This window comes from Octodon degus, unplaced genomic scaffold, assembly GCF_000260255.1.
Source record: "Octodon degus isolate 3935 unplaced genomic scaffold, OctDeg1.0 scaffold00075, whole genome shotgun sequence".
In the NCBI taxonomy this organism is placed as follows: domain Eukaryota; kingdom Metazoa; phylum Chordata; class Mammalia; order Rodentia; family Octodontidae; genus Octodon; species Octodon degus.
The window spans coordinates 644,163-671,108 of record NW_004524651.1 but is presented as its reverse complement, the minus strand read 5'-3'; the positions used below and the strand labels follow the sequence as shown (position 1 = coordinate 671,108).

General features: G+C 43.8%; 1 protein-coding gene across 1 annotated transcript in view; it reads right to left on the bottom strand.

Annotated features, from left to right (window-relative positions):
- Positions 1-26,946, bottom strand: part of Osbpl1a (oxysterol binding protein like 1A) — a 184,185-nt gene that overhangs the window by 49,139 nt on the left and 108,100 nt on the right. The window contains exon 16 of the mRNA XM_004635804.2: positions 10,149-10,308. Within this exon, the coding sequence (XP_004635861.1) occupies positions 10,149-10,308 (160 nt within the window). The remainder of the gene's footprint in view (positions 1-10,148; positions 10,309-26,946) is intronic.

Below are 26,946 nucleotides of genomic sequence, written 5' to 3'. Positions count from 1 at the left end.
AAAGGACAATAAAAATTCCCAAAACCTGTTCAAAGAATGTTTAAGTTTCTTTTTTTTTTTTTTTAAAGGCAGGATCACTTTATATAGGGCTCATGACTTTCCATTTCTATACCAGCACCCAACATGTCATGAACTGAAGTCACTGAATGCTCCGTGCAGATGAGACATGTCCACTCTTTGGCCTACTATTGTTTCCCTTATTTCTCTGAGTAAAGAGGAATTATCTTGGAACACATTTAAAATATATATTATAGTAAATATATTTGCTATAAAATTTTCTATTTAAAATAATTTACTCATAACACAAAAAAGAAAACAGTAACAAGTTGGCCACTCAGGACTAAGCACCTACTTAGGTAAGTGCAAGGTCTGGGGTTCTGTCCCCAGCACCACGTGCCACTCCAGTCCTGCCCCCCAGGCATGCTGAGCTGGCCACCAAGACCAGCTATGGTGGTGCACGTCTGTAATCCCAGCACTGGGGAGGCTGAAGGCAGGAGGATCACTACAATTCAGGCTGCACTGTGAGACCCCGTACCAAATGTATTAAAAAAGTGGGCCAAAGGTTGGAAATGTCTGCCATACATCAGACTTAATTATATAATAACGAAGTAACAAAGTAGGCCTTAATACACCTATTTTACAGAAAAAGTTGAATTACAAAGAACGTATAGCTTGTCTAAAGTTAGCAAAGTTGTATCTAATGAGATTCAAACCCATACTGTAGCTCCTAATGAACACACTATTTTAGCTGACAATACTAAGAGGAGTTTATAGAGATATGTATAAAACTCAAAAAATAAAACCAAATTTTAAAATTTAATAGTGGTATTTATTAAAGGTTTTTGGTATTTTATTTCCTACTATATGCCAAGAATTAGAAATTCTAAGAACTGGGCTATGGAGATGGCTCAGTGATCTAAGCACCTGCCTGGCAAGCACAAGGACCTGGGTTTGATCCCTGGTAATGTATACTGTATTGGCCCTGGAACCCCAGGCGCACTGTGCTGGCCACTGAAATCAGGTGTGGTGGCATATGCCTGTAATCCCAGCGGTGGGGAGGCTGAGACAGGAGGATCACTAGGAGTTAGAGCTGTGTAGCAAGACCCTGTACCAAATAAATACATTTCTTTTAGAACTAAAAATAGAAATTTCAACAATTATCTTTCCTTTTGAAAAACCTGAAAAAATGTTTTACTTGATATGACACAGAAAAGTTCTCCTAGTAATTATCAGAGAACACCTGAAAACTGGCATGCTCAACATTTCTACAGAAAGAGAATAATGGATTTGATGAGTTCACTGAAAAGGTACAGCTAGGGGCTGGGGAGATGGCTCAGTGGAATAAGTGCTTCCCTGGCAAGTGCAAGGGCCTGACTTCAACCCCCGGTTCCGCCAAAAGAAAAAAAAAAGGTACAGCTGGGGCAAATACTTACAAGAAGGTGTGCAGCCCTCTCAGCCCCGAAAGGGACGCACAAGCAGATTTGTCCATTAACTGCATTTAGCACCTCAGACAGAATCTGGTGTTACCAGGGATTCAACAGACATTTCTTGAATTAATAATATACACATTTTTAAAAAGCAAATTCAGGCTCTATCTATCTATCTATCTATCTATATGCAGGTCTATTATTTGTATGAAAACATTTATATGCAGTAATAGTCATTGCAGGTTTCATTTATGAAAGGGAAGAAAGCTACTAGTTTTAATGGTGGAAATTAAAATTTTAAATTTAAAATTAATAAGCTGGGGCACGTACATGGGTTTGGTCTCAAGAAGTACAAAATTAATCAATTATAAAAATAAAATGATAAAAAGTAAAATATACTCTTGCTTTTGAACTTTGAGCCACATAAGCACATCACCAAGTCAAAATTGTAAAGACTCATCTCTAAACAGACACATGCCTGTATGCGTTTTTGAAGATGTGCATAAGAATAATCCAATTATAATCAACACCAGTCAAAGATAAAAGACCTAAAGAATTGAGATCAACCTATATTGCTAAGTGAAAAAAATCAAAATTGTATAGTACTTTGTACCTTAGGGAAAAAAATACATATCTTTTTTATTTCTTAAACTGAAACCAAAATAATTGGAAAGATTATAAAAATGGTTACCTCCATAGAGGAAGGGAGAAAAATTAGTTACGAATTGAAAACAGATTTGTCTACACATACCTCACTTTTAAAAATTTTGAAATCATAAAAATATATAATTATAAAAATTAGGTCAAACTAGAAAAAAGAATCCGTAAATCTTGAAAGTAAATGAAACAAATGATTCCATTTGTACAGCAAGTTCTTTAGTTTTTTTTTATTTTAGGGAAGGGTCTACAAGGTGTTCAGGGTCTCACTAACAGATTGGACTCATAGTGATCCGCCTGTTTACAGCCTCCCAAGAGCTGGGATTACAGGCGCACACCACCATGCCCAGTCTCAATGGCCATCTCTGCATGCCCCAGAAGCAGGGCTAGCATGGCAGGCCCAGGGATCAAACTCCTGGCCCTGCACCTGCTTGTAGGTATTTTAATCCTCTGAGTTATGTAGCTGGCCCTTTGTGCAGCAAGTTCTTAACCATGCAAAAGCACAGCACGGAACTGCCTCAGGTACCTGGGCCAAGCACGAAGTCTGGCTGTACATATTCCACATAATTTTTTTTTTTTTTTTGCGGTACTAGGGAGTGAACTCAGGACTCTGCACTTGCCAGGAAAGTGCTTATTCTACTGAGCTATCTCCCCAGTCCCCCACACAAATATTTTTAAAAACTGAAAATATAAAACTTTCCAACAATCTCATCTCAAGTAACAGTTTTACAGGTATGTTTTCATGTGGCTTACACCCGTATCAGAACAGAGCAAATTGATAGTTAGGAAAAGCCATTAGGAACCACGACATGCACTTACAACGCATCAGTGCACGGACTAACTAAGCACAGTGACTGACCTGCTGGCACCCTCACCACTCAGACTGCTATAACGTTTCACAGTAAAGAGAGACAGGGCTCCTGAAAAGGCAGAGACCTCTGCAACAGAGGAGGAAATAAGCCTGCAAACTTACCATCAGAAAGCAAAGGAGGTGTCACAGACAGTAAGTGTATGTTACACGCAAATCACACTTTAAAAATAGAGAAAAAACAATTGGGGTCCCATCAAATGAACACGAAGCCAACACAGCCCTCTGACTGAAATGGGGGAAAATAAATGCAAGAGACTCACACAAATTGAGTCCACCTGCTCAAACATCGCTGTTGCGGAACGTTACTGACACATGTATCATTTTGTAAAGAGGTACTAGAAAGATCTGTACAGCAGAATTCCAGCTAATCAATGTAGAAGGAATGAAGAATTGAAAGACCTCTGTTTTGCAGTTCTTAAAGATATTATGTTGTTGGCTGGGGAGACAGCTTGGTGGTCTAAACACCAGTCTGGCAAGTGCAAGGATCCAGGTTCAATCCCCGGTCCCACGTGCTATGCCAGCACTGGAACCCTGGGCACGCCACGCTGGCCACCAAAACTGAGTGTGGTGGCGCATGCCTGTAATCCCAGTGCTGGAGAGGCTGAGAAAGGAGGTTCACTATGAGTACGAGCTGTGTGCGAGACCCTGTACCAAATTAATTAATTACATTTAAAAATTGAAAAAAAAAAAAAGATATAAGGTTGTAGAAAATGTTCAACAGTGGCTACTAAAGTCGCTAGGTAAGGGCTTCCGGGCAACTTTGGCATGGGAGTGTCAGACTGAACTGTCTAAATCCAGACAGGGCCTCAACCTCTGCCTAACGTAGCAGGAGGGACCCTGTGGTGTGCGTACCTAGGGAATATTTGAACCCCAATCTTCAAACTTAAATCTGATCAAACTTGTGTAACAGTTTTCAGGACAGTGAGGGTAAAAGAATGTGCTAAGTGACATCCCAAAATGGAAGCACTCACGCACCCAGATCATGGAATATTCTACAGGATTAATGACCAGGTTTCTTCAACAAATACATGGCAAGAAAAAGTGAGGACGGAAGAGAAAGCCAAGAGATTAAAAAAGTCTTAGGAGATCTATAAACCAAATGGAAAATGCCAAACCGCCTATATAATTATTAGATGAGAATCTGGATAAAAACTGTTAAAAGATATTTATGTGACAAGCAGAAAAATTTGAAGATGCATTAAAATTTGCTGACAATTAAGACGCTATTATTTATATACAGTAATGGCATTGCTGTCTAGGAGGGGAAAGGTCTGGCTGCCGCAGACACACACGGATGCGTTTGGAGATGAATGCGCACACTGGCAGCACACGGGCTAAAACTAAAACAACACAAAGATGAGCACAGCCCCCACGTGCAGGCGCACAGCACGCAGACCACGCTCTTCAGGAGGACGCAGCCAGAGGACCTGCTGTGCGCTGGGCAGCCGCAGCTAACAGCGCACTGTCTGCCAGAAGATCACTACGGTGCAGAGCGTCAAACTAAGCACAGGAGGCGATGCGCGTCAGGCATTCTACGGTGTGTGTGCTGTATCCTACTGCATCTATAAATACATACCATTTTTGTTAGTTAAAAAGCAATGTCTTGAAAAATAAAGTTGAAATAACGTATCTCACATTTGCTTTAAAATTATGTAAGATGAAAGGTGAAACAAGTTGGGCAGATGACAAGTATGGAGCTGAATCATGTGCATAAAAGGGTTCATTAGTCTATTTATAGGCATATTTGAAATTTCCCGTAATAAAAAGGTTTGAAAATGGCATTAAAAACCTGAAAAAATATTATTTGTCTTCATATTCCAGGTAAGTACCAATCCATGAGCCACCTGCTGCTGCACTCATTCGGCAGAGCTCTGCGGACTGCGGCTATCCTAGGACAGCGCTCTCCTCTGTCCACCGCAGGCACCTGCATGGACGGATTTGAACAAGCCCTCAGAGGTGAAGTGTGTCCTGCCATCATGTTCGCGGAATGCCAGGGCTACAAAGGGATTGTGTGTCTCAGGGCCCCAAAGAGGTATCTGTGGGACTGAAGCCAGAGTACGAAGAAGGGCCACTGGGACTCTGAGCCTCTGCTGCTGTTTCAAAACAGCAACTCCGTTTGCTTTCTAAACTCAAACACAGCATGAAGAGGAGGATGGGCAATGGAAAGCGCTGCAGCTCTCCATCGGACTCATGGCAACAACCTCAGCATCTGCCTGGGAACACAAAGGGAAGCACCCAGAGCCCAGGCCCTTCCTGCCCTGTGTCTCCCTAACGTCAGTGACCCAGGGGCCTGCCTGCCGGTCGGCCCTAGGGAAGGGTTTCGAATTTGAGCCCTCTCTGCTTGGATAACCAGGCCCAACCGTCAAGATGACATCATTTATTTGTGGAGAGGTCACGAAATGTGCTTTCGTAGGAGGGATGAATGTCCCGTAATCTGAGTGGCCAGCTGACTTCTAGTCCTCTGCTTCTACCCCCCACTCTGCCTGTCTATTCCAAGTGTACGGTCTGTGCCGGCCTCAGACTCCTATAGTTTCCTGGCCAGGAACCATCAGACCACACCTGCACGATGGCGGTGCCATCACCCAACCTGCACGCCTGAGAGAACTGAGCATCTTTCTCTGCTCCTCTCCTGGAGCTTTCTGCTGTCCGCTCCTTGGTGATCCTCCCTCTCTTCTGCTGCTGAGACAGGCTTGTGCCAGCTCGGCCCTGGCAGGCCCCCCAGCCCAGCGCCTGACTTTCTAGCAGCACTGCTTGCTTTTCATTGCAACCTGCTCCTTCACAAGGAAAGCGGGGGCGGGGCTGCACGAAGGCGGCGTGGATATGGGGGCCAGCTGAACTTCAAACAGGGGAGCCAGTTCCTCCTCCTACCCCATAGTCAATGATTATCTAAGCACCCCACTTCTGTTCTACAGGTTCAACTATCTCCAGGAAAACCCTGAAATATTTATCAACTTTGATACTTGGTAGAAGAAACATCATTGTCACCCTCTGATCTGGCTTTTGAGCAGTGTGTTCTCTCTTTAAAGCCCCTGGTACTTAGTACAAATTTTAGAATGCACCTCCTACCTTCCCTGGAAAATAGCATTGTGATTTTAATTAAAATTACATTGAGTCTACAGATGAATTTGACAAGAATATTTTGATAATGAATTTTCTTTTTTTTTTTTTTAATGTATTTGGTACAGGGTCTCACTACACAGCTCAGATTCATAGTGATCCTCCTGTTTTCAGCCTCCCCAGCGCTGGGATTACAGGCATGTGCCACCATGCCTGGTCTTGGTGGCCAGCTCTGTGTGCCCAGGGAGTGGGGCTGGCATGGCATGCGGTGCTAGGGATTGAACCCTGAGCCCTGTGCTTGCCTAAACAGGCATTTACTCTGCTGAGCTATCTCACCAGCTCAATCTTTTCAGTAAGTTTCATTAGGCTTTTCTCTGGAACGTTTTTTGGCAAAGATTTTTCTTGGTAGCTTTTCAATGGTTGCTCTAAGTAATCTCTCTTCAACTTAACTATAGTTACAGTCCTGTCTGTTGATATTCCATAGAATGTAGTGTGTACACAGAAATCTTGCCAGTAAGCACTACTAACTCTAATAATTTTTCTATGAATGCTACACATTTCTATGCAGACAGCTGTGCCATCTGTGGGGACAATCAAGGTTATGTATATCTAAATTCTGTATGTATTATGACCAAATAGAACGACCAGGCATCCTGTCCTATTTCTGGTATCATATTTACAACCATTTCAGTATGTTTTCACCAAGCAATTTGTTTGCTGTAATTTTTAACCAGATAAAGAGGTTCCTTCTATTTGAGGTTTGCTAATATTCATCATGAATATTTAATTTTATTGAAAACTTTTATCAGCAATAATCATCTAGTTTTCTCCTTTAACTGAATAATGATACTAGTATAGTGAATGACATCTGTAAAGTTGTAACGAATTCAACATTTCCAGATTTTGACTAATTTACTATTAGTATCTCTCACACTGTACTCAATATTCAAATAAACACTGGTATCTTTACTAAATATACAATTTGGTTAAAAGTGCTAACAAGTTAGAAGATTAGAGCTCTCAGAAGAAATTCAATAAATCAGGTCCAAGTATAGGTAATTGCTCTTATGGCACATGGCCAAGGCAGCATAAGCCATGTAAGTATAGATGTCACTATGGCAGTGTCGGCTCATTTTCCACAGAGCAACTCACTGAGTGTTCTGGGGAAAAAGCGACACCAAAATGCAGGTTGTAAGATTGTAACCGGTCATTAAATTCATTACATTTCTGTTGCACGAGCGGTTTTATGGCTTAAAAAATAGTTGAAACCCCTCATATTAGTTAAAATGGGACTGTAATTGTCAAGGCTTCCCTTTCTCCATGTAAATACGGATTCTTTATTTTTAAAAATCTTATAACCCAGGGTCAGGGATACAGCTCAGTGGAACAAGTGCTTGCCTGGCAAGCACAAAGTCCTAAATTTAGTTATTTCTGGTACAAAAGAAATCTTATAATCCATTTGCACTTTTATGTCTCCATTTGCTAAATTTACATGTATGTTCCAGGGGCCAACTGGTGGCACGGGGTGAGGAGTAAGCACAGGACTTTTGTGAGAACACTGTGTTAAGTAAATGAGTTTTCAGTCTTAAGAAAAACAGAACTCTGTGACAAGGGTGTGGACAAATTTCCCGTGAATTTCAAACAAATTTTATCACTTTGGATCTAAGCAACACCTATATCTTCCATCGTGACATATGTGTGATTTTCTAAAAATCGCCATAATTATTATCAATACAAACTATTCTTCATATCAATATAGTAACTGCCTACTATAAACACGGATTTCTTATAGTGCTATTTAGGGTACAGTCAACAGGATTTGGTAGCACTGAATACTTCAACTTTTTTCCTATTCTAAAGTTAAGCCCTTTAATTATGCATAGCATATAGACTAACAATAGAGAAATTTTATGGGGGGAAGGCTACTTCAAAAAAATAGAAAATTGTTTCACTAATCTATTAGGCTATTGACAGTATCCTATGTGCCCCTATTTTTATATGAGTAGCTGAGGACTGTGGTATTACATCTTATAGATTTAATAAGTTTCACTGTTTTAAAATCAGTTTAACTTTTCTAGTGAGGCTGTTGCAGGCAGCCTAAGTTAGATAGAAATATTGTAGGTAGTTAGACAGGGACAGGCCCTCGAAGGGGATGACAAAGACCAGACACCTTACTGGGGAGATGCTCCTGGTGTGAGCCAGACCTAAAGATCAAACAAATGCTGACCTCCCTAAAGTTGGCATCCAGGATTGCTCATTAGTCAGGAAGAATCACTGACTGAAGGCCACCAGATAAGGTCGCCCACTTGCTACGTGACTCGCTACCCCATTTGGTCCTAGGCCTAATAAATTTTATCTGGGCAATGGTGCTTGTAATCCCATTGGCTGACCATAGTTTTGTCCCACCCTGTATCTGCCTAAGTGGGACCCCTTTGTCTCTACCTTAGCCCCGCATGGTTTTGTCCTATAAAAATAACCTGAAGAAGACAGCTTCCAGGGCAACCTGCTCGGGACCCCCTTCTGTCCCTCTCCAACAGAAGCTTTCCTTTCCAACAAAGTTTTACCTTCAGCCTCAGTTTGTCACTAAAATTCATTCTTCAGTTTTAGAGAACACGACCTCATCCAGGCCAGGTTGGGAATTTCACGTCCCATATCAAGGTCACTACCTAGTTTCTTTTGTGTTCAGCCTTTAGTGGTTTTGTCCTGCCTTCCTGTTTTTGAACACTTGGAATTCTCACATCTGCACTATTCTGGGTGTGACCACAACAGAACACAAAATACCTAAACAGGATATAATTATGTCAAATGCAAACTACTTACTGCCCTGATGACAGTACCCAGACAGAAAGGCCATCTAGCTCTGAAAAGGGCAGAGAAATCCCTTCAAGCACAGTGCAAGGTGGCTGGCTGTTCTAAACAAGCACTCATCCTGGTAATTTAATAATCAAACACTTGTATGCTTCTCTGAGCTTTCCAAAGATGTCACCTGTGTTCTCACCAGACAGCATGACGTATGTGCTACGAAATCAATGATGCCTTCTCTTCAGAAACTGGCAAGCTCGCCAGGCTTACTATTTAGTCTGACTCCAAAGGAACTGACGGGCACTGACTGCAGAGGGAACACGGAGAGACACTCGCCCCTCATCATGCCTTTTGCAACAGCAAACTCCATCAAAGGACAGTGATTAACAAGCACATGTAGAGGACAACTTCAAGTCCAACAAAGGAATACTGCTTTTGTCTAATTAGTTCCTATACTTACTGATCATCTAAAAACAAATATAAACCAAGACATTTTTGTTAACAAAGGACAAGTACAAATAAATTAGAGAAGTGGTGTATATATTTTTCCCAGACTAAGATTTGAGACCAGTTGTGGTCACAATCATGGTGTTAATCTAAAAATATGAACCAAACAAATGCCTTGCAGAACTCCACCTTTAGAACTCCTTACCCCGAGAACGATTTCCACAAAGGCAAAGGGAGGTGTCCTTTCCTGGAAACGCTATAAAATCCCTCCCTCTGTGAGCACCAGCACGCGCATGGACCCTTGTGTCTGTATACTTGTGCTGAAACCAGAGAGCTGTGGTGTGTGTTACGTCGCTTTCACCAAGACAATGTCGGGACTCAGCACCAAGGGACGGAGCACGGTGACACTGTTAGACTGCATAAAATGCATGTGTGCAGCAAACCGTGGGTCCCAATAACAGCCTTTGTTTAAATTTAACTAAATTATGCCAACAGGCTGGCAATATTACCATTCATTCTTAATCAAACCAGCAAGAAGATCAAATGACTAGGAAGTGAAACAGCACTGGAGGCAGAGTCATAAAAGATGGATGAGGAAAAGGGGGCCTGGCGTCGGTTTCCATGGGCAGTCCTCGATAATAACCTTTCTCAAGGATCAGCGAACGGTTGCGTGTTCCCCTAAAACATGGCTGCTACACCAAAATCGGTGCTCTGTTCCTGTACTAAGAGGCTCCCCTAACTGGACAAAGGAACAAGTACCTCAGCCACTTCCCTTCTGAGGTCACAGAGCAGCATGGACACCCGACACAGAAGGCACGCTGCCCTATGAGAGCCCAAATTTACCTCACGGTCACAACAGCGATGGAAGCTGTTAAGGGCCAACTTACCGGTGCTTTTTGATGCCATTGGAGAGAGCATCTCCCCCACCACAATCCTTCCCTTCAGACATTCTGTGCTTTCTACTGCTCCCGTGCGCTTCTTCCTCTTCTTCAAAGCACTGGGCTGTCACTGCTTCCAGTCGACTCAGGGACTTTTCTGACTCGGAATCTGTGGAAGAGCAGGTTCATCATGAGTGTGCGGAGCTTTGGCGCAAGGCCCCCATAACAATGGGCATCTCCCGAGTGCATCAGGCTTTGAAACTTAAGCAGCCTTCTGTCCTTCAACGATTCATCCGTTAAACACCTCCTCAGGGATTTGAGAAAACCTGCACGCAGGAAGGCTCAAGTGGATTTACGAAACAGATGTATGCTTACATAAACCTACAATTAAACCAATTTTATGTACTGAAAGAGATCTCTAAAGATTGCCCAATTCTTTAAGAAATTAAATTTAGTGGCTCTCCTACCCCAAATTTCTATTATCTTCCCTCTCAAAGCATCTTAAGCATACAGAAAAGCAATCAAATTTATAAACTCATGTATAAATGGGAAGCGATAGCTTCCCATTTGACAAGCTTACACTTGTCAAATACTTAAACCACATCAAATATCATAGACACAAAAGTGAAGGTAATTTTAAAATACATTTAAAAATATTTTTTCCAGTATATTATTTAAGACATTAAGAGTTACAGCTCAAAGTGTCCATATATTAATTACCGGGAAGGAAGGCTTTCTTAGGATGGACATGCCATGCTCCCGCTGGCTAAGTATTCAGACTGGAGCCATCTGCCTGCTGGGGAACTGCAAGATGACTCACTTTTGGCAATCCATGATAGCTTTTAGGCACTCTGGGCACCTCAAGGATGCAGTAGTGTCTACGGCTAGACAAATGAAGCATCAACAAACGCGACGCTGGTCTCACAGTTTCTGAGCGGGAGAGCAGGGATCCGAGCCATGTTCCCAATCCTCGTTTAACACTATACTGTGGCTCAAAACAGCAGCCACTGAATCTCCACAAAACTTTAAATGATACCTTCATCTGTACTAAAACTAAAAATTTAAGAAAACCTGTAACTTCCCGCTGTGCCTATCCACTCACTTGTCCTCAGCTCTGCAGAAGATGTGGGCACTCGTTCGAGTAAACCTCTTTAAGCACATTCGTGCACAATCTGCTAAGCACGTATCAAGGCTGAACTTTCAGGAAACAAAATAGTTCAGAGCTCTCTCCCCCACCCCCGAGGCCTTCCTATTGTCACCTGTGGCTGGCTGAAAAGAACCACGGGGCCACAGTGGTGGCCAGTGTCAGGCTGGACAGAGTCACGGGAAGGACAGAGTCTCGGGCTGGACAGAGTCTCGGGCCGGACAGAGTCACGGGATGGACAGAGCAGTGCGACACACAATGTTGAGCCCTTTAAGTGACACAAGCTGCTAGCAGACAGACTTTCAGTGCTGAGAAAGTTCTTCTAATTTCCTGTGAATGTAAATTTAGTGGAATTTCTAAAATTATAGCTTTGTTCTGTTACATACCCTAAAGCAACACACAGTAGACCCCCTTTATTCAGCATTTTGCTTTCCTGAGGGCAACCACAGTCTAAAAACATTAAGTGAAAACTTCAGAAATAAACAATTTCTAAGCCTTAATTTGTACGTATGCTGAGGAGCATGATGAGATCTTGCGCCGTCCACGCTGTGCAGCTGGACGCAGGGCCCACGAGGCAGAGGGCTCAGTCTGTCTCATGGTTGAGGCACAGGGGCATCAAGAGATGGGGTGCAACAGTGAGTAGCGAGCATGAAAATGGTCTGGCAGACGTGCGAGGCTGCTCCGAGGAGCCCCAGGGCAAAACCCGAATCTCAGATGACCAAGGGTGGGTGGTGGTGAGGCAGGGCTGGGCTCATATCTGCACTTCAGAATCTCTTGTACATGAAAACAAATTAAGAATTTGTAGTCAAAACTACTTTTTACTAGAGACCATCATCTATGATGGACGCTTAGTTTATAATTTAGATGTTAAAAGAAACAAAATACCTCAGGTACATAGGAAACATTACTATGCCCAGGATATTTTCAATTTAAGAGATACAAATCATAATAAGGCAGGACTTGCCCACCTAAAGAAGCATTTTTTTTTTTTTTTTTAACAGAAAGCACATGCACTGCAAACACTGAAAAGGCACTAAGTGCTGCTATGGAACAGAAACTTTTCCCACAACACAATTCCATGCAGTGAATACACAACACCACCTTTCTGTGTCGGCCACTCACAGGCCATGGGACAGGTGTGCTCATCCCTGAATGACACCAGCAGACAGCACTGCAGATCGCTGTACTCTGCGGCTAGCAGCACCAGGCCCTTCCTTCGCCATGACCCCTCTCTTGTCCACCTCTTCCCTCTGCCCCCAGCCTAATCCTGTCTACGTACTCCCCAACCCTTTGTCCAGAGCACCCTCAGCCTTCCCTGCACGGCTTGGATGAGGGTCACTGATTGCCTCAGTATGCAAAGGCTAATGTCCATTTTTAAATTTTAATTTTGACTCATTTGCTCTGACTGACACTGCCTAATCTGCCCCACCCCCACCCCCCGTGTATTACGCACAAGCCAGGCTGCGTGCACCATCCAGCAGAGGTAGCCTGCTCCGGGCTTTCCAGGCACAGTAACAGTCACACAGCTGACTGCACATGACAAATAAAAATCGGACAGTGGGACAGAGTGGACATGAACTAGAACTAGGCAGGAGGTAGTAAATCACGCCTTAAGTTCGCATTTACTAGAGAGAAGTCGAACTCCGCATTTTGTAGACTCAAAAGCAGTGAAAGAAACATGATCAGTTACTTCACAGTAGTGTGAGATACAAACTGGTCCCTCCGAGAGCAGTTATTTCTAGTATTGCGCAAGGAGGTGTCTGATCTGTATAGTGAGGAACAGCGTGGAGATACCTGGTTGGTAATAAATAGGGTATTATTCCTAAGTGATCATAGCGTCTTAGCACCAGTCACATCAACCTGCCTGTTTCCACAATGGCACTGTCTCAAACTGAGACCTGAATTCACACATACCTGGCTAAACGCAAGAGGCCGCGAAGCCACGGCCGCTGCGACAGCGTACTGATGGTCAAAACCCATGACCCACAGAAATAGTTTTCAGGTCTTCTCTGAAGTTAAATCAGTGATAGGCCTCAGTGCCTTTAAGATAATTCCTTCTGTTTTAGGGGTTTGGTTTTGTTCTGTGTTGGTACTAGAAATCCAACCCAGGACCTTGAGCTTGGTAGTGCTGTGCCACTAAGCTACATCACCAGCCAGAGATAATTCAATCTTTTTTTTTTTTTTTTTTTTTTTTGTGGTACCGGGGATTGAACTCAGGACCCTGCGCTTGTCAGGTAGGCACTTATTCTGCTGAGCTATCTCCCCAGTCCTTTATATAATTCAATCTTGAAACTGTAGCTCCTTCAGTTTTGCCCACACATCTAAGCATCAAACAGGCCAGGCATTTTCTGCCAGCAGAATTACAGGGAGCACACTCATGCCTCACTGGGAAGCATCCAGTATCAGAAAGTGCCTCACGCCTCCCTGTGCTGGCTGCTGTGTGCTCTATGGGACTCACCACGCTCATGCCTCAAAAACAAGAGGGGAGCGAGCGACAGAGGTTTAGCATCTAGCGGTAAGAAGCTGCAGTTTGGGAATGCCGGATCCATTCTGCCGCTGCATGCTGTCACAGCTGGGATCTTAAATGTGCTCCCCAAACCCACACGTCTTGGTGCAGTGGAAATGTGAGCAGTGGCACCCAGTGGATGCCTCCCAGGTGCCGAGGTACCGTGGCCCCAGCCACCTCACCTCATTTCCTACACAGGAAGTGAGCGCTTTCGCTCCACGACAGGCTGCCGCCAGGATACGAGGCCCCACCACGGCCTCGCAATAACTGAACCAGCCCATCACAGATGCACCTCCAAACTGTGAGCCACAGAAAACCCTTCTTCCTCATTAGGAATCTCGGCGTTTTGTTACAATGGTCACAATCAGTGAGGATGACTGCACAACCCAAGCGTACTGAATCAAATGGTAGATTTTATGTTAAACATATTTTACTATAGCAAAAGCAAAACAACAAAAACCTTCCAAATTGAGCAAACAAAAGCCTGCTGGTCCAAAGCCAAAGATAGGTCACACCAGGTGCATCAACTACATTCCAGTCCTACTGTGTCTCATTTTAATGTCAATTAGAAAAGATGACCACAGAGATGCAAAATTGGTTAGTTTTTCTGCAGACTTTTTAAATGTAGCAACAGAAATTTATTCTCACAATCTTGGTTGGATTTCAGAACTTGGCTTTTTATTTAACTACCACTGGTTGCATTTTCCCTTCATAAAAATATTTTTCATAATAAAGCCACCCATAAATTTCAGGACACTTCACTGACCCTTGAAAAATATAGTGAAGATCTATGACCCAGCCCTACATTATTCATTGGACTTCTGATGGGCAGTTAGGAAAGCCCCCACAGTCCTGGTGACAGGAGACGGAAGACCTTACTTGTGGGCTTATTCCCATTTTGTTCAAAGAGGACTCTAGTGACTTGTGATAATTTCTGTGTGTTTTATGGGCAGAATATCAAAACAACACTTTGAAAAACTATTTTTATAAATGTTCTAGTTTACAGTGAAGCATTTAAGATAGAATCGCTGCCTGGTTAACTTTTCAATTAAAATAGCAGTATTAATAGAATAGGCAACAAAAATCCAAGGTGGTTTTAATGTGACAAGTTTTCAAGACCCAGATTTTTAAAGCTTCGGTCATATTAAAACCAGAGAATTATTTTTACCACATTTCAGGCTGAATACGGTCTCCTTTCTCATCAAAATAACATGGAAGCCAATGACTGTGATAGGGTTATTGTAATTCCAACTTTAGAATTAAGAGGATCTTTATTACCTTTTTTGAGTTAAGGAGCCTTTTTGATGCCAACTTATTAATTTTTCCTACCATTAAAAGGCTAAAAATAAAAAGAGGTAAGAAAGGTCACCATATAAACATCCCAATAATGTGTAGAAGTTATCCAGATAAGCGCTTTTTAAAACAACATGACCTTTGAAAACTGGCCAGAAAAGAAACAGTATACAGAAGCCAGATGTGGTAGAACTGGGTATAATGTGCAAATCATTCTTCCTCCTTTTACTTAAGGTAACAGGAAATGTGCAGGACACACAGGCTCAATTTAATACTTCTATTGTTTATGGTTTCCCACATACCAGGCAATTCTAAAAAGAATAGCTGAAGGTACAGCTTAAAATATCAGTATCAAATTTTTTTTTAGCCTTAAGGTACAACTGTATAAACTCAAGAACACCAGTAAAATGAGGGTCACTATGAAAACAAACAATACGTATTATATCTAACATAAATTATAAACTGGAAATCAGGGTGAGCCCAGAGGTGGCTGCTGAGAGCTTGCTGTAATTTGCCAAGGAAATGACAAAAGTGTGAGAGAGAATCTTGCAAACACACCATAAGTGTCAGCGATGTCCTCTCCGAATGATGTTGAAGGTCCAACAGAGCCAAATGGCAGTGTTGCTTGTGACAGTTTCTTAAATGAATTAGCATGTCGGTAAATCTGCAACTGTTTCCTACAACCTACAACATCTGCACATACAGTTGAACTACATAGATAACAGCAGGTGAGCTACTGTACTCTTTCCTGCAGCACTGGGGATGGAGCCCAAGGTCTTACACTTGCTGCACAAGTGCCTTACTACTGAACTACATCCCAGCCCAGGGAAATCTTATATGTACCTATTTTGGACCATGAAACCAGAGCTTCCAATTTGTCTTGTCAACATCCTTCCCCAAATTTATTTATAGGAAGGTCACATATGCAATCTCTCTGTATCTAGGACTAAAAACTAGTTATAGAATAACCCATTGTCAGAAAACAAAATATTTTTCATGTAGCTTCAATTTAACAAACCAACATCTTCCAAGTACAGTACCGACTACATACAAAGCAAAGGACTAACTTCTGAGACAGTTTGCCAACACAGTATGTTGGTATCCTGTAAGTCCTTGAGGCCTGTGCTAGATTGCAGGCCTTAACCTGTTGGTGACATGTGGTGTCAGTGGGTGGTTGGTTTGTTTTTGAGAATGTGATTAAGATCTGTTTTAAACTGGACACATGGCCCATCTACCATAACCACTGTAATAAGTGCCACAAATTTGGTAGCTTAGAACAACAGAAATTTAGCATTTGATAAGTCTGGAGGCCAGAATTCTAACATCAGTTTTCCTAGGTGAAAAGTCAAAGCACTGACAGGACCACATTCCCTCTGTGGGCTCTCAGTGACCTTCCTATGCCTCTTCTACCTCTGGTGGCTGCCAGTGTGGCTGGACCTCATTCCAATTTTGTGACGGGATTTAGATGCAACAGAGACAATCTGAGATGGTCCCATAGCCTCAAAACCCTTAAGGTGTTATTTCAAATTCCAGGTATCAGGACATCATTGTAGGTCTGGGAGATCGTTCTCAACCTTCCATACCCGGGATACGCAGTAACGGAAGAGGGATGGAGGCAAAGGCTAGGATGAACGAGACCCATTGAGTAGGCACTGTCATGGTCTGTGGGGCCAAAAGGACAGTAGGGCAGGGCAGCAGTGAGAATGGAGGGGCAAACAGAGAACAAGAGTACATGAGGCATCTGGATTAGGTGAGGGGCGAAAGTAACTTTCATGTCAGTAGTTTTTAGTGTGCAGATAATGTCACCAACCAAAATGAGGGCTAAAGAAGACCAGACAGGAGGACATGTCCTGTTTCTACTGCAGAGTTTAAGCTGCCTTAGGCCATGTGGGAACCTTCAGTTAGCAGAGAGGAACAGGAAAGGACTGGGAATATGAAACCCAAAGGATATCACATCCTCCACAACCATGCTCAATTTCGCTTAAACTGCATGCCAGATTTTTGTTTACGTCATCACTCGGACCCCTAACACATATCAGTTGCTACAGATACACAGTGCCTCACTGAACTGACTGTGGCTGAGGGACAGGGCTAAAACTCTCATCACACAAATAAGCACAAAATCTCAAATATGGCAAGGTTAGGGCGTGACAGTGCCAAGAACTGCAGGGGGGCAGTTGATGAGGCCAAGAACGCCAATCTGTAGCTGACTGACCCTGAAGAGGTCAGAATTATACACAATAACGAGGGAGGAGAGAAACTTCTGTTCTCACTACACTGCTTTTAGTCAAAGTTTGTCATCTTGTAACGGGGATTATCACCCACAGGAGACTGTATCATAAGAAAAACAGAGTCTTTATTAATTATTTGCCGGTGTTACACTACGCGCTCCCACCTTGTATGAACTGGGCACGTGCATGACCCATTTCTTTGCTCTTCTTTTGCTTATATAGTTTCCCTACTGCCCCGAGACCACGATGGAAGGGCGCGCCCACTGGTGTACAATTTGGTGGGCTGTCTTTGAAACAAGGTTATGGCCCCCACCAGAGATTTACAGCTGCATATGGGCATATGGTTCAACTCTACTTCCTTTAATTAGTCTTGTTTCTTCTCTTACCTCTTTCGTGTTTGTTAAGTTTAAACAAGTCAGGGGAAGGGGTGAAGGACCGGGCAGTTCAGGCAGGGCCAGACAAGGGTGAGCCAGCCCAGGTGTTCCCCTATGAAGAAAACATTCAGGCAGGGCAAACTGACTTGACACTGCCTCAGTCTCTCTTATTGCTAAGGTGAACTGGATACTAAACTAGAGCTTCTCTGGCATAGGACAAGACTAACCAAGGACCACTGTCCCCTACAATCTCACATCTAGGACACTAGGGCCTCAAATCAACCTTGATACCCAATATAAAAGAACTGTACTGGAATGTGAACTGCCTAGTAAGGACCAGGCCTTCTAGTCTTTGAAATCCCCATTCTCAATGTAATGCAAACACACTGTAAGATTTCACAATGTTTAGTAAAAGAATGAAACTAACACACTGATATTACTCTATATTCTTAATTAGCTGTTGGTTCCCCAGCACTTGTTGCTAAAGTTCAAATTCTCTAGTAGAATTTCATGAGGAGACTTCTCGCGAGCTGATCCTCTTTACTACCTTGGCTCTGTCTCCTGCCGCTGTCCCTTGGCATTGGAAGAATCACTGCTGCTTCAACCAGGCACCTCATGCAATGGCTGTGGAGACTAACGTAGACGTCCGCACGGGCTGCACTCCTCCGCAAAGAATACTCTCCCTACTCTTTTGAGAGCTCTTAGTGACCCTGGATGTGCTGCTTGCTTCGCACTCTTTCCCAGGTGTGCTCTCTCCCCTGAAGTGCTTTCAGCAGTACTTATTTGGCCAGGGAGAGGGGAGGGGAGAGGGGAGCAGGGAAGAAGGGGCAGTGACAGTTATGGCCATCTCTTTATCTAGCACTGTTATTCTAAGGACCAGAAATGCACCCAGGAACAACACAATATACCCTTTTCCTTGGCTGAGGAATATACATATTCTAGTTGTGGGAGATCAACAAATGCACACTTTGTGAAAGGTACTATCTGAGGGTGAAGAGGGATACACAAGGACAGGGCAAGGTCTCCAAACAGAAAAGTGAGGAGTAGGATGGGGCAGTGAGCACTGCAGATACCTGGGAAAAGAAACTGCCAGGCGGCCAGATGTGGCAGCACAGGCTTGTGATCCTAGCACTTGGAGGCTGAGGCGGGAGGACTGCCACAACTAGCCTGGGCTACACAGCGAGACCCTGTCTCAGAGGGAAAAAAAAAAAAAAGAAAAGGAAAGTTTGAGGCAGAGGAAACAGGAAGAGCAAAGGGCAAGGGGAGGGCGGGCATGCTTGGGAAGCTGGAAAACTATCTCAGAGGTCAGCACGTTGGGGGAGGAGGAACTAGGTCCCAGGAAGGGTGCAGGCAGCCAAGGCACTTGGGACTCTGGCTCCTGCTCAGGCCGAGAAGCAACTCACCAGGTTCTGAGCGAGAATCAGCATGAACAGACTGTGCTTGGAGAGGGGCCCCGTGAGCTCAGGGTTCAAAGCAGTGTGGGAAAGTGTGCAAAAGCAGGGAGACCAGTTGGAGAGCTGCTGTAATAATTCCAGTGAGAAATGATGGGATGCGAGCCTGCAGCACAGGGGTGAATTACAACATGTGGCCACATTCTGCTATCTTTTGAGGACAGATCTATCAGGATTTGTTGACAGACTGAATATGGGGGTTGAGGTGGAGTGGGGACTCTGGCAGTTATTCCACAGGTTCTTGGCCCTGGGCTAAGCATGAGGAAAGGCAAGCCTTCCACTTGCCAAAATAACAAAGAGTATGGAAGTGGCAGACTTGTGAGGAGAAGAGTTCTCTTCCAGACATTTAAAGGCATTTGGGGTGAGAGCGCATTAGGCAGTTACGTGAATATGTCAAGTAGATACTTAGATGTGAGCCTGAAGTTCAGGGGAGGAAGGGGGCTGGGCAGACAAAGCTGACAGCTTCAGCAGCAGAACATGCACATCAAGGCAAGGGCTGGGTGAGGCCATCTAAGGCAGCTGCTCGGCTTTGATGTGCGGAAGAATTGCCCAGGATTTGTAAGAATGCAGATTCACATTCTCTAAGGCTGAGGCCAGGCCTCACACTCTGCATTTCTTTCTTTTTTTTTTTCCTTGCAGAACCAGGGATTGAACTCAGGCCCCTGTGCTTGCCAGGGAAGCGCTTATTCCACTGAGCCATCTGCATTTCCAACAAGCTTTCAGGTGATGTCCATGCTACAGCCCAGGAAGCCCCATTCTGGTATAAAAGACCCAGGAAGTAAGTGGGGGCAGAAGAGAGCAGAGTATCAGTGACCACACTGGGAGACTAAGAAGAGTCCTGAGAGGTCCGCTCCACAGGGTGATGACGGTGCAGAGTGTAACTGCAGTGCCGTAGCAGGAAAAGCCAGATAAAGAAGGGTGTTTACAGGAAGGACAGGAAAGGAGACAGGGGGGTTAAGCTACACTGATGGGGGCAAAGAGCAGAGGGTTATGGAAGAGGGAAGGAACCGCACAATGTCCTTACCACAGTGCAAAGAGCTGGGATCCAGGAACCAGTGGAGGGCTTGGCTTTAGTTAGGGACAGTGCACCAAGAATATGGGTGACACATGCATGTGCTGTGGTTGCTTCTAGGGGAAAAGAGCAGGTGTTTCTCATGACATAAACCATGTCCTCACGTGGAGAAGGGACTGGAAATGGCGAGATCACGAGCACGAAATAAACATACAGAAAGGACCAACTAGAAAGACAGGGCCCGACTCCTCGGCTGCAGCAAAGTTACAGCGCTAAGGTAAGAGCCACAGGCTTAAAGCAAGACCACATCACGGTCCTGCCCTAGGCTCCAGCCTTGTCTAGTTGTTTGAGGAGCGTGAAGTAAAGAATGGCTGGGGTTGCACCAGAGGAGAACAAAGGGGGCTGACAAAAGAAGACAGCAACAACATGGCAGCCTGTTCCACATAAGCCTGGCAGGGAGGGAAGCAAAGACACAGGTGGGGTAGCAAGGAGACAGAGCGATGAATTAAGTGTGGTCTGAGCAACATCAGACTGTGGTTTTAGAAAGAGGGTGGAGAAACAGCGGTCAGACTGTGGCACGTGCGACACTGGTCATGGTGGCGACGGAGTAACCAAGGAAAGCACGCTGCAGGGTCTGACCTCAGGAGCAGCAGCAGTGTGCCGGGGACCAGCCATTCTCAGCATGACACCTAATGGCCTTCCAGGCTCCGGTCTCTCCTCCTAACTTGCCCACACCCCAACTTAGTTACCCTAAAAACATACCTTGCACACCGTGAGCACTCAGGAAGTATGTGTGAAATCTCAGTTGATAGGACAGTATAAAATGTACATGTCTGTTACAGTAATGGAAACAATAACTCAGCCAGTTAGGGAATCAAGAGTCCTCCCAAAACTTGAAGAAGAAACTACATTCATCAGTGTATGCCTGTGACATACACACAAAATAAGTAGCCTGTTGTATCAGTTTTTAGTGCTACAAACTTCAGACTAGATCAAGAGTCCCCTTTCACTATTTTTTATAACAAATGCTGTTCTAATACTTACACTATTACAAGGTATAGTAATAAGTCACATTCTATAACATTGAATTTGTTCTACATTTATCAACTAATTAATCAGCCTGTTTTGTGCTTGCAACTAGTAAGGAAAATACAAAAGTTAATACAAAGTCTCTGCCCTAAAGAAACAGTGTTACCTTGAGGTCAAGGAAGACACACACAGAATAGGAGAACAGGATAAGGCAAGGGAAGGCTGCATCGAGCCAATTACCAGATAAAAGGGTAATGGGGAAGTGTTACGACTGCGGTGCTGTGTGAGAACACGGAGCGGCCCTCCCGGGATGGGGCTGGCTGGCGCGCTCCTTCTGGGCTCCTCCCACAGCGCCGCCAACCTCCGCCACAGCCCCGGCCTGCTGTGATAACCGCCGAGACCTCTCTCAGCACTCACCTGCTGTGCTTGCTGGATTAAACTCCAAGACAGAGGTCGGAACTGTTTCCCTGCAAAGTCTTATCAGTAACCTTTCACTTTGAAAATTTCCATTTGAAAAGATTGCCCTGACTGCTGAAAAATGCTACAGTGGGCTTCGGTTTCATGACATAACATCTTTTGGTCTTGCCAGTCTACACTATTGGATTTTATGCATTATTCATGACGTTTCACCTAAAATAGCATTAAAAGAAAAACCTAGCAATAAAGTTTTTCTCGAGCAACTGTTCTCAAAATGTTTCTAAAAGGGAATATTGAGCACAGTACGAAAACCATTTTAAATGACTATAACATTCAGGGGAAGAATTTTCCATGAGGCTGCTGTCTCAGACTACTACTCGTACTAAAGAACGGCAGCCACGGAATTATTTAAACAGTAATAAATGCTTCCAAAATAATTCCTTTGAAGACTACTAGAGATTCATGAAGTGCTGCACCTGTAGTTTCCTCCTCTCTTACCCTAATTTTTTCTTCGGTCTTTCTCTATGAGAAGTCTCCAGCTCCAGCCTGCTGGCAAGTTCCGTGAGCACAGATCTATCTTTTGATTCCATCCCTCAACCCTCTTCCTCCTTCGCCCCCCACCCAAGTCCACAGTGGTGAACACGGTGGTGCAAATTCAGCAAGTGGTACTTGCAATCTCAGGCTCTTAATCAAATACCAAGATATTTTTAAGGAGGACAGAAATATCGCTGGCATTTATTCAACAACCTGCTCTCTAGCTGGGTGTAGTGGCACATGCCTATAATCCCAGCGCGTGGGAGGCTGAGGCAGGAGGATCACTGTGTTCAGAGCCACAAAGTGGGCTACAAAGTGGGCTCTAGTTCAGCCTGAACTAAAAAGCTAGATCCTGTCTCAAAAAAAGAGCTAACAACAACAACAACAACAATCTAACAATCTACACTCATTCAACAAGGCCTTCAGAGAGGTGACAAAGCCCCTCTGCAAGGCACTTCGAATGCATCACATACGGTGCCTCCCACTGTTACGACCTCTATCTAGATGCCTCTAGAGCTCGTGTCCCCACACTAAGGGCTTCTGGCAGGTGAGAGGACCAAGGGGAGGTAATTCAGTGGTGAATTTGTCCCCTGAAGACTTTTAGCTGAAGAGATGTTGGGAGGTGCCGCCCAGGGAGGAGGTGGCTGTGGGGGCAGCCCAGCAAGGTCGGTTGGCCTCCCTCCTCCTCCAATCTCTGCATCGGGCTGCCCCCAAGAGTGCTTTCTCCTCTGCTGTGCCACCCCGCCTTGGAGCCAGCGGACTACAGACTGAAATCTCTACAAACTGGGAACCAAATCAGCCTCTCCTCCTCTAACTTGTGGTGTCAGGTATGTCCTGCCAGCACCGAGAAAGTAACTAAGACACTCCAGAAAGACAGATATAGCCCAGGGAAAGACTATCAGAGGTTTAACAGGAAAAAGAAAAGACTCCTTTGGCCTGGAGTCAGGAAAAGTTACCCAAGACAGGAGACATTGAAAGGTATTTGAATGTTTTGGTAGAGAAACATTTCGCTTTCTTTTTCCATACAGTATTTTTCATAATTTTGGTTGCTGGCAGAATAGCTGTTCTGCACACCAAGTTAATATTTAGTTTCTCAATGACATCTGCCTCACTGTGCATGAGAACTTAGCCCTTTGCCAGAACGTGTTCACCTGTATTTGAAATTCTTGACATAAGCATATCACTCCTTGCCCTCATGAAGAGAAGACGTACCTTTAGATTTATTTCCTTTCAAATAACTTTAAACAATGGATTCAAGCAAATTATAAGTTATGGAATTTTATGAAATTTTTGGTACTGAATACACAGGAAAACTAATTTTCTCAAGAGACCCACAAAGCTGGAAAAATCACACTGTGCTGTTGGTCCTAAGCAGGGCCTGCCTTATCCACCATATTAGAAGATTTCCACTGATCCTGCTTACCAAAAAAAAAAAAAAAAAGCTGAAAGGGACACAAGAAAGGGAAACAGGACATGACACACAATTTCAAGCTACACAAATAAAATTTCCCTCTCACTTTAAGTGACACAAATTAATAACTTTTAAAAAGATTAAACATTTAGTGGAAATAACTTTTAAATATTTTATGAGACATATTTAAAATGTTTCATAGGGTCAGCCAAATAGCTCTAGAGACTAAAATGCCTGATTAGGCAGACACAGGGTCCGGGGTTTGATACCCAGTGTGCCATACTGCCTGGTCAGATGGCAAATGAGACTGGGCATGGTGGTACACGCCTGTAATCCCTGCGCTTGGGAGGCTGAGAACAGCAGGATCACTACAAGTCCGATCTGTGTAGTGAGATCTGTAGACTCTGTACTGAATACATTAAAAAAAAAAATTATTTTTTTCAAAAACAAATGTTTCATATCTTTTCAGTGTTAGGCTAGGTTTGGTCTAATTATTGTGATCCAGAAATGAGACTCAGGTTGGTACGCTCTCACCTCACTGCATACCCAAGTGCCTGATACAGAACATAACCAAGGGCCGGAGGAAGACGAGTGTGGCCCCAGAACAGCAAGAGCAGAGAAGAGTGCCAAAGCAGGTCTCAAGAGCCACGCAGGGTGTGGGGCACATCGTGAGCCCTGCAGGTAACCTCTAAGGCAGTAGGGACAATGACAAGCCACCAAAGATTGGGGCTGGGAAAGTGAAGATGTATCTCAACAACAGCCTGCCTCAAGCACGGTGCACAGCATAAGCTCAAAGGGCCAGGCTGAAGGGCAGAGACAGTGGAGGGGCCGGCGGAGCAGCCTCGGCGTGGGGCAATGAGCACATACCTGCACCGTTCCCTACACAAGGCGCTGTTTTAAGTATAACACAAATATTGATTAATTTATGCCACCAATGATCCTGTGACCCAATTCATAGAAAAGTAAAACCACTTTCCCAGGGGTGTAAGAATTGGTGTAACCCTGATTTATCAACAGCCTTCAACCTCAGCAGCACCTGTGGTTTTAACTATTACCCTACTTAATAAAAAATAAGCTCAAAGTAAAATCTGGAGGGGTGTGGACAAGTCGTGGTCTGTGCCTCATGGGTGTGGCACATGAATGTCATGTGTCTTGTAGAGTCAAAAGAGGGGCCTCCTTTTATATAAATGAGGCTAACTCCAAAAGGTACAGGATCTAGGAAGATCAAGAAATCCTATCTTGTACATCAAGATGACAGATGAGTGAGTATATAAGGGCAGGCTTGGAGATTCAGATTTGGTGACTTTGATGGTCGGAATAATGACCATCAAATAATTACCGAAATAATCATCTTTGCCAAGATGTCACGTTCTTGTCTCTGGACACTACGGACCCTTCATCTTCTACATGGCAAAAGGAACTTTGCAGATTTGATTAAGTTAAAAATTTTGAGGTTACCCTGGATTATTTTCTGAGCCCCATGTAGTCACAAGGTCCTTTTAAAAGGGAGGAAATAGAGTCACAAACTCGCAGAACACACACCTCTGACTTTGAACTCAGAGGGTACACTTTGAGCCGAATGCAGGGAGGTGACTAGGGCCTTGGGAAGGAACACAGCCCTTGGCTTTAGGACCTCTGATACCTGAAAAAGGGCAAGAATAAGTTGTGTGTGTGTGTGTGTGTGTGTGTGTGTGTGTGTGTGTGTGTAATACTGAGGATTGAACTCAAGGCCTTGTGCATACTAGGCAAGCACTCTACCACTGAGCTAAATCGCCAGCCCAAATCTTGTTTTCTAAGTTAGTATTTAAAGTGTTAGAAGTTTGTATGTCATTGAGAGCATAAATGGAAGAAGCAATAACTTCTTGGAAGGCACAGGGAGATAGGTATTAGGACAAATGCAGAGGAATGGCTTTAACTAGGAGAATACTTCTTTATAGAGAAGTGAAGGAGGATGCGGGAACAGAGGCTAGGCTGTGGGGGAAGGTCATGCCACCCCACAGTGACAGCTATTAGAATCCCACCGCACTGGGTGGCTAGGGCAACAGTGGGGCAGGACTTGAACTGAGGGCTGTTTCTACACTGTTCCAAATTATTCCAAAGACTCGTAACAGGAAATAGTAGGAGTGGCCACTGGAGGGCTACTAGGTTTAGACTACTGTAACAGAGCTTGGGCAGGCCATCCAAGGCTCAGCTCCTGTTACTCTCTGTACTTCCTGGAGCTGTGAAGATCTTTAATGAATCTGTTTACAAGAAACTCTGAAAGCCTGGTAATCCCAGCGTTCTGGGAGACTGAAAACAGGAGGATCACTGTAAGTTTGATCTAAGTCATAAGACCCCATAGATCTTGTACTAAATACATAAAAAAGAAAATAAAATAAAAAAATAAAGAATGATAAAAAAAAAAAGAAACTCTGAAAAAGAAGGCAGGATTCATTAGGATAAGGGGTGATGGGAAGATTTCACTGGGCTCTGTATCTATTTTTATGAAAATTAAAGAATACAGAAGACAAGCAGCAGAAGTACCTAAACTTTTTTGTCCTTTACATTCAAATCTATCTACACTTGGTTCTCTAATCCGTGCAGTGATTTCCTTCTTGGGTGTCCCTCACAGAAGGGGCACGTGAGGTGACACCAGTGGAGGGGCAGAGGTGAGGCACAAGGCAAGAGTATCAAATGCCACCTGCCCCAACCCCCAGCTCCCCCAGTCATGTTGAATACTTGGACACGTCACTCACTCTGGTCCCCGGTGTGAGCCACTCTCCTCACATAGCCCGTAAGTGACAACATCCTCACCATAATTTTCTTTCCCTAATTACTCCCAAATCTGGCTATAAAATTTTTTTCCTTATTTTAATGATAACTATGCTCTTACCTGATTCTATTTATTTTAGGCAATGCCTGTCAGTCAGACAACACCCTCATCCTTGTCCTGTGTTATCACACCATGTTTTCACCTCATTAATCTTCAGTTCTTATTTCTACTATCTCTCAACATGCTGCCTCACTTTCATTTCTTATTATGAATTTGATTCTTCATCTACAGGTTTCCTACCCCCATGGTCAAGTTTTGTGAAATGTAGTAATAATGTATGTTTGCCTCTTACATAAGCATTTAATTTCCTTCCATAAATAACTTTCCTCAATCTTGCTGATCTCCAACCACTTCCCTGTTACTGTCCCTTCCCCCACCCACATCTGTCTCAAAACTTCTAAGTTTAATCCTTAAAAGTTTAAACTCCCCCAGATTAGCACCCTCTCTGCAAGCTGTCCTCAACTCTCCACCCACATCTCCCATTTTTTTAGTGCTGAGTACCACCAGGCAGTATTCTAAGCACTGTATAAGCATATGAACACGCTGAACCCTTAAGAAATCTCCTGAAATAGGTACTATGCCTGCCCCACTAA